We start from the raw sequence: 8834 nt of genomic DNA, 5'->3' as shown, positions 1-8834 counted from the left end.
ACCTCATCAAACTTGAGTTACCTTTTGCACCACCAATACATCATAACCCAAGTTAAAAACCCAACCATTCTTTTAACTCCATTATTGGATATCATTACATCCACCAAAATCCACAGTAAGTACTACCAACACAAGAGACAGCCATGGATGGCCCTCCCCCATCCTCCAATACCTATGACCTAGGCACTAAGGTATCATTTGTATTCTCTAGACAAGCAATAATTGTATCTGAGGGAGCATTCAATCATTCTCACAATCCACATAAGTACACATTAAACCCACTTTTTTGAACAAATATTAACCCAAAAACTGGCACTAAGTATCCCATTTCTCTTAAAATAATGTAATATTTGATCAGCTCCACTTTTAATGCCCTGTCCCAAGGATGGGTAGCAGTTCCCCACTATTGAATGCAGGCCTTAAAATATTACTAGTCTCACACTGTCATGCGGTCAGACCGAGCCGGGTCCGTGCGGGGGGGCCGGCGTGGACCGGGCCTGGGCCTTACACGTGTGCGAGTGGTGGCCCCAATTGGGGAGCTCGATGCCGTCGTATCCTGGGACACGTGGCAATGTGACTGCTCTCTTGCACGCGTGTGGGGACGCCAAAAAAGAGAGGGGTATAATTGTAAATGGGAGCTAAACGACAAAAAGATATCCCTTCGAGAGGATAAAAGCCGAGAGGACGACGCTGGGACCCGGTGGGAACCTATGGTTGCAGAAGTGGAGGAATTTACGGATGGACCATTTTTGATAATCTTGTAATTATGGGGAGACTCGAGGGTAGATGTTAAAACTGGGAGTTTGAGTGGGGTAGTTCTAAATACACCCCCCCGATTGCTCAGGACACCCCCCCAAAATTAAAAAAAAATTAAATACTCTCTACACCCCCCCATTTGCTAAGGACACCCCTAAAAAATTAAAAAATCCTAAATTACCCTTCACCCTCCCCACCCCCTCACCTAAATTGCTCTCTACACCCCCCAAACCCCCCCCCCCCAAAACCCCGCTCTTCCCCTCCAAAACTCCACTCCAGCCGGCTTCTCCCTTCCGCCCAAAAAACTTCGCCTCAAGCACCTCAAGCACCTCGCCGGCGGCCAAACCCCCTCCGTCTCCCCCTTCTCCCTCGCCCAAAACCCCCCCGTTCCCCCTTCTCCCTCTCGTCGCCGGCATTCTCTCCTTCTCCCTCTCGTCGCCGGCATTCTCCCGGAACCACCTCCCCGGCCATCTCCCGAGCAACGAGCACCTCGCCGGCGCCTCCACGACCACGTCGAGGTAGCTCCCCGCCCCCCCGCCTCCAGTGCTCCGTTCGGCACTGGATCGCCGAACAGAACCCTTCTGTTCGGCTGAACAGTGCCGAACAGAAGCCCTCTGTTCGGCAACACTCAACCGAACAGAAGCCTTCTGTTCGGCTGCACGGTGCCGAACAGAAGCCTTCTGTTCGGCTGCACAGTGCCGAACAGAATGGTTCTGTCCGGCTCTGAGCAGCCGAACAGAAGCCTTCTGTTCGGCACTGTGCAGCCGAACAGAAGGCTTCTGGTGCCAAATCGCGTGCCGTGCTGAATTTTGTGCCGAACATTTATGTATGCAATTGAATTATTTTCTTTGATATAGCCTAACATTGAATTTCTATATTTTCAGACATGGATCCCCGTCCTGCCAGAGTTAGACCTACGGCGTCAGCTAGGAGACGTCGTGCTAGGATTGCTTCTCCCGAGCCTGCTCATATGCCATCGGACTCTCCTGAGTCAGAGCATGATGATATGCCCGCTAGGGGCGAAGACGATGAGTCCGTCGGACCATGTCCAGGAGGTCCAGAGGATGAGTCCGTCCTGATCAGTTTCAGGACGCATATAGCAGCTTCCATCTGGAGGCAACAGGTATTGTTTATTTGTTATAGCATTATATTTTGTTTATTGATGTTTTATAAAGTAGTAGTAATTATACATTTATATTACAGGAACGAGCTCCACTAAAGTGCATGAACCATACTGCCAAGGTTGGTGAATGGAAGTGGTGGTCTTCAAACCAACCAAATACCAGGTTCAGAGCACTATTGAGGCAGTCGGGCCTCGTAGAGTTAGTACAGTGCTCTTATCGATTCATCGATAAGATTCTGATTTCGGGCTTCGTAGAGAGATGGCAGCCCGAGACGAACACCTTCCATATACCATTTGGCGAGATCACTATCACGTTGGATGATGTATCCGCCATTTTAGGGATTCCTGTCGCAGGTTCCTCAGTATCAGTTTCTCCTGAGAGGATGAGTGATCGGGATGCTGAGGAGCTACTTGTGGAGTTGTTGGGGGTGTCAGCTGGAGACGCGCGTCAGGAGGTACTGTCATCGCGCGGTCAGTCTGTGAGGATGGAGTGGCTGAGGACTCAGTTTCACTCTGTATCTGATAGAGACAGGCAGCAGAGGATAGAGTGTGCAGCACGAGCCTATTTGTTATTTTTGTTAGGCTGCACACTCTTTGCTGATAAGAGTGGGACCAGGGTGCCTATAGCGTATCTGTGTTTACTGCGGGATCTGGATAGGGTGAGCACATATGCCTGGGGTACAGCTGCCTTAGCATATTTGTATCGGCAGTTGGAGATTGAGTCGAGGTCATCAGTGAGACAGATCAGTGGTTATATGACGCTTCTGCATGCATGGATTTATGAGCATTTTCCAGCACTCAGTCCTCACCCGTCGCTCGAGTATACTGATGCCAGTCCCCGCGTGCACCGCTGGATGCCCGGTACTCCATCCCGTACCACGATGGACCATTTAGTGGTTCTACGTGAGTCATTGGACCTTTTGAGCATCGATGAGGTATCATATTACCATTTGCTTGTGTTTGTCAGTACTTTTAATATGCGATATAGTATTAAACTGAAATGGACCTTTTGTTTTACAGGTTATTTGGGATCCCCATCATCGGCTTCGGGGAGATCGCCCATATATACCCGTCGCATTTTTTAGTGGCTCCATCAAGTGCCTTGATATCGTAGAACCCTATCATCCAGAAAGGGTTCTTAGACAGTTTGGTCGTATTCAGACCATCCCTCGAGCGCCACTAGCCCCTACGCGAGCCAACAGAGGTTCCACAGCAGGCTCGTACCGGATACATTACTCCTATATGGATCAGCTTTGGGAGCGGTGGGAGGACCACGTGCTGAGCCAGGCGAGCAGGAGCCACCCAGTTACCCGGCCATCAGACAGCGTACCGGGATACATGGAGTGGTATCTCCGTATCACGCACGTTGCAGTTCAGCCTCCTCATCTGCGCTCGAGTACTCATTCTGGAGCTAGGGGAGGTCATGATGATGCTGACATGCACCGGCGGCGTAATGCAGCTGCACTCGGTATCAGTACCGACATTGTACGGATGGGTCCCTCAGAGGCTACGTCACTAGGTGCCGGGCACCTATATGATGCTATTTCTCAGATGCATCAGGTACTTCTGGGTGATGAGCCTGGCCCGAGTACAGCACCCTCTCATTCGGATCCAGGACCCTCTCATTCGGACGTACAGCAGTACACGCGTCGACGATGGCGTCATAGGGATTGATGATGGAGCCTTTGTAATCTTTGTAAAGCCTTTGATATTAATGAAAAATATATATTTTTGGTACATTTACGTGTAATCTTTGTAAAGCCTGGCCCGTTCTATTTTACACAAATATAACAGTGCACATAACAATCAATCTAACAATGCGAAGACAGATATTTTTTGATTTATATTGATGATGGAGTTTCACAGTACATGACTCTAAGAGGCCAAAAAAATTTACAACTTTCAAAAATTGTACATATATAAATAATCAATCTAACTCTACTGTCTCGCTAATTATAACATTAGGTGAGATGCTCTCTTTGAACTGTTGAATCCGTGCTTCATATGAATTTTCCCATCCGGTAGCACAAGGAAGATGATATTTTCGCCAGTTGGTCGCTACTGGCGGAACGGGATGTCCCGGCAACAAGAACACCTTCAAAATTAGAAATAAGAAAATATTAATAGCTACAAAATTATAAATAAGCAAAATTAAATAAGCAAAATTAAATATTCGCAAGTGTTGTGAACGTAGTACCTCAACAAAATGATTTCCATTTACGAATCCGATAGCGATATCTTTGCGGGATAGAAGAGGTACTGGCACAGAACGGAGAGGTAGGAAGGTCAGACATTGTTGCAACGAGAGATGGTATAGGACAACATTATAGCAGGATGCTATAAGATGACCCATGTCCGGCATAGTCATCCATCTGTCATATGGTGGACAATCATCATAATATGATAATGCATGAGTGATCTCAGCAATCGTCCCTTCCACACCATATAATGTGCGATAGTGGTCCGAATGACATTGCAACTCTTGCAATAAATCCTTCCTAACACGCACCCAGTCATCTTCTCCAAATCCCAGTAAGTCAGCTATTGCCCTAAATCCGCAATTCCCATCAGCTTTTACATCCTTGATATGCTGGATGTATGGTCTCAAGGCAGAAGGAATAGCATCAATATAGATAATGGGCGTATGTGACTGGGCTCTAGTACGAAAAATCTGCAAATAATATCAAATGATAGAAAATATGTAACAATGGCAGAACATGTCCCGTATCGGCACATCTCGGCACGGCACATCCCGTATCGGCACATCTCGGCACGGCACATCCCGTATCGGCACATCTCGGCACGGCACGTCCCGACATGTCCCGTATCGGCACATCTCGGCACGGCACGTCCCGACATGTCCCGTATCGGCACATGACATACCGGCACGGCACGGACCGTCCCGTAGACGTTGTGATACCTATTGTAAGGAAATAAATATTTGGTACTTACCTTTTGCTTGGGCCGTCTCTTTTGAATCTGAGTAGATGGATTGCGGATGGTAACTTTCTCAACACCAGGTGAATAACTATCCTGTCCAGATAGAACCAACTCAAACGCAGACGGGTCACGTCGAGTAGACGTATCAACCTTCAGTGAAGCGCGCCCACGTGAACCGGTCTTCCGTTTTGCAGGCTCTAAAAGAGGTGTACTATCTGGACTTGCAATCTCTCGTAACTTCTTGATCATCTGCAATTGAGAAGCCCCATCTAACTTCTTGAATCGTAGCGCAATCAAATCTAACTCTGCATCACAACTCAACTGAATTGGCTGCACGGGGGGGGGGGTAGGCAGAATATCAAGTTTCCTCCAATGAGGATCTATGCAGTCGAGAGGAATGGGCCGACCTTCCACCCTGTACCGCGCAATCTGGTGAGCACATGGTATACCATGTGTGCGTCGAATAGCGCACCCACAATTTGAATCATCAAATCCAACTGAATTGGCTCGTTTCGATTGGGCGAGGACATGATTTAACGCACTTATAGATATGAAACCTCGCAACTCTTTGAATTCAGCTGGCTTGAAGTTGTGCTGCACTACCAATAAACTCTTCTCCAATGAGGCTTTAACGGAGCTGTGCTGCAACTCAATCAATCCATGTATTCTAGTCCAAGATGACTCGAAACTTCCTTGGCTTGATCCAAGCTGCTTTTTGAGCTTTGCATGTGCACTCTCGACCCTAGTAAACAAATGAAAGTTAGATATAAGAATTGAGGCAAATTAAAATTAAATGAGTCTTTATTTGTGATACCTATTTGTCGTCACATTTCCGTAGTGCCTGCATGTATCAGTCCACGCCGCAACAAATCTTTCCTTGTATTTGCTCAGCCAAGTATCTGACACATACTGTAGTGCATCTGGATAGGTACCGAACTCTCTCTGCAGTGCACTCCAGCGATCATTATACTCGTCTTCCGTGGAGGACAACACTAGTACATTCCAACTCATAATAAATTTATCCCATTTCTCCTTCAATTCGAAAAATTTTTTGCACTTGGCCAAAACATTCCTACTAATATGCCATCTACATAATAAATGTCTAGCAGTAGGAAATACTCTATGAATTGCATTCATCAAAGCCAAGTCTCTATCTGTAACAATCAACTCAGGCAAAACATCATCAGCTATGACACTGCGCAATCTCTCTAATGCCCAAGTATAGCTTTCTTCCCCCTCAGAATTTAAGTATACAAAAGCAACTGAAAATGTCATGTCAGTAGATGTCACCCCCACAATCTCTAAGAGCGGAAGACGATACCTATTCGTCTTGTACGTGCAATCCATTATCAACACACGGGGAAATGCACGGAACAAATCAATGCTGCCAGGGTGTGCCCAAAATAAGTCATGCACAACATCCGTATTAGTACAATTTCTATGCCACTCAATATATTTAGCCTCTGATAATTTACCTAATAGATGTTGCATTTCAGACCTCCCGGCTTTCTCTGCAACCTTAAACCGTTGACGTACATTGTAGATAGTCTTGATAGTCGTAACATTGAGGGCATCTCTTTCCTTCAATGTGGATAATATGTCCTTTGGACGAACCAAACTCTTCGACATATCCACTAACAATTCCGTCTCCTGCTCAGATAATCTCCCTGCATATGAGTGCCCCTCCAGATTCTCTGCAGCGGGATGATTGTGCACTCCACATACGACCAGTAATATCCAATCATCCGCAGTATCCAATTTCTTTCCTCTTAATGCAAAAGGGCATCCACACTTCTTTGTCCCACAGGCAGTCTTTATTCGCTTTTCTTTTGTGGTTCGGTACGTCCCACCCCTCTCACAACCTAACGTAATTCTGGGTTTCTTAGAAATGGTACCTGCATCGGATGATTTGATTACAACAACAAAACCATTTCGCCTCCCAGCTTCACGACACCAATTACACAAGTCCTCTCTACTCTTGAAGATCTATACATTAAACAATTTATGTAAGTACACAGTTGTAAAAATAGCTCGCTAAACTAATACAAAATTGCACAATATATTATAATACCTCGTAAGTTGTAAATTCGCTTGTGTAATCCAGTACAAATTCTGATCCAATTATACTCGATTCGGTTGTAGCATAGCCCTACATATAAAATAATTTATCACCAAGAATTAATGAATCAGAGGATCTGTTCGGCACAAAATTCAGCACGGCACGCGATTTGGCACGAGAAGGCTTCTGTTCGGCTGCAGAGTGCCGAACAGAAGCCTTCTGTTCGGCTTCAGTGTGCCGGACAGAAGCCTTATGTTCGGCACTGTGCAGCCGAACAGAAGCCTTCTGTTCGGTAGAGCGTTGCCGAACAGAAGGCTTCTGTTCGGCACTATGCAGCCGAACAGAAGCCTTTTGTTCGGCGATCCAGTGCCGAACGGAGCACGAACCGTGAAAAAAAAAAAACTTTCGAAACAAGGTGGAACACGTACCTTTGCGGCCGATTCTTCGTCCCAAATCACTAGTTGCTTGTCCATGCTTCGAATGGGGCTTAAATCTCCTTCAAAGATCGCCTAAACGATGTAAATGGATCGAGGGGTTTAAGGGGGGTTTGAGGGGTGGTTTTTTTTTTTCCTTTTCAAAACGAAACGGAGGAGGAGACGGAGGAGGAGGAAGGGGGGTGTACTGAGAAAATTTCAAGGGCAATATGGTAATTACACTAAAGGTTAGTTTGGGTATTTTTTTTTGGTTTTTGGGGGGTGTCCTGAGCAATCGGGGGGGTGTATTTAGAACTACCCGTTTGAGTGGGACCCGGCTTGGAGTTTGGAGGCGGATTGCGACCGTGCGAATCTGCAGGAAAGTCCGTGAACTCACCACGTCCGGCTCCGTATTTGCGTGCCGAGCTCTGTTTTTTTTTTTTTTAATTATTTTTTTATTTTTTTATTTATACAACTTACAGTAGACACACATGAATACAACCAATAAAATTTTTTAAAAAAATAAAAGAACTCAACACTCTCAAAAAAAAAAGCACCTAAATAGTGTGCAGGATAGGAGTCGTTCACTTGGCGTTTGCTGGGCTAAATGTAACTTGTTATCTACTACTGCTCTCATCGCTAATAACTTTTTTATATTAATATTATTTTAAATGATAAAGAAGAGAAAATTAAGATATCATGAAAAATATATGTCATGGCAATCTCTTAGTTTGTAAGGATAGTTATAGCTCTGCAGAAAGTTTATTGGATACTTTTTTTTTTTTAATTTGATCATGATACATGAGCGAACAATAATATAGAGCCAAAACAAAGTTTTAAAATTATTCTGCTTGACTAAGTCTAATAGGTAGAAAGAAATATTTTATATATTTTATTTTGATTTTCATCTTGCATCATTATATTTACAGATAGAATAATCATTCAATCGCGACTTGATACAATATTGTTGGCTGATTTAGTGATGTTTATATGTTGACTCATAACTCCTATTTCATACTGTATCATGAGAGTGAGCCTATTCGGCAATTTTCAGTTCTTTTATTTGGATTTGTAATATTAACATCTCTAAATTAATGTGCTAAAATTTTTCTTAACAAATAGAACTGGATCTATTGATTATACTAAGTTGTTGCATTTGGGCCATACCTTGTATACTTGGAATAGAGCTTTGTATATCAAGATCAAAAAATTATGTTAAATTGCAAAATATTAAGAATGTATCATGAAGGATATGTAGTCCTTTTGTTTTATGAAGATGATCTTATATCATTTTATACAATTAGGTTTTAAGAAATATACGAGTTAGACACCGGCAACAAGTACAGTTGTAGGAACTGGTAATCTAGATATTAGTGTTGTAATTTTCTCAATTTCATGATCTCAATATATTACATTTTTTTATTAAAAAAAATTCATGCATTTTTAAACTTTGATTCTAGATTATTTCATTTTTTATTCTTTTGCAATCTTGGTTATTCTAAATTAGGATTCAGCTAACAAAAACTAGTAGAAGAATCAACTC

General features: G+C 44.0%; 1 protein-coding gene across 1 annotated transcript; it reads right to left on the bottom strand.

Annotated features, from left to right (window-relative positions):
* Positions 1-2837: 2837 nt before the first annotated feature.
* LOC149750912 (protein FAR1-RELATED SEQUENCE 5-like) lies at positions 2838-7596 on the bottom strand. Its single transcript, XM_089928505.1, has 6 exons — positions 7307-7596; positions 6891-6968; positions 5634-6805; positions 4832-5561; positions 4077-4550; positions 2838-3974 (listed from the first exon to the last, which is right to left on the bottom strand). The coding sequence occupies exons 1-6, from the start codon at positions 7349-7351 to the stop codon at positions 3807-3809; spliced, it is 2667 nt and encodes an 888-aa protein (XP_089784631.1). The 5' UTR covers positions 7352-7596; the 3' UTR covers positions 2838-3806.
* Positions 7597-8834: the final 1238 nt, after the last annotated feature.

Source organism: Phoenix dactylifera, chromosome 18 (assembly GCF_051530095.1).
Source record: "Phoenix dactylifera cultivar Ajwa chromosome 18, Ajwa_hap1_PhDact_Kaust_v1.1, whole genome shotgun sequence".
In the NCBI taxonomy this organism is placed as follows: domain Eukaryota; kingdom Viridiplantae; phylum Streptophyta; class Magnoliopsida; order Arecales; family Arecaceae; genus Phoenix; species Phoenix dactylifera.
The sequence above is the reverse complement of the archived record's forward strand: the minus strand, read 5'-3'. Positions and strand labels throughout refer to the sequence as shown.

Coding starts and splice junctions, on each gene's coding strand:
- LOC149750912 (XM_089928505.1), bottom strand. CDS start 7,351: ATGGACAAGCAACTAGTGATTTGGGACGAAGAATCGGCCGCAAAG. Junction 5,562..5,633: donor GGAAATGTGACGACAAATAG/GTATCACAAATA, acceptor TTTGTTTACTAG/GGTCGAGAGTGCACATGCAA. Junction 3,975..4,076: donor ATGGAAATCATTTTGTTGAG/GTACTACGTTCA, acceptor CTAATTTTGAAG/GTGTTCTTGTTGCCGGGACA.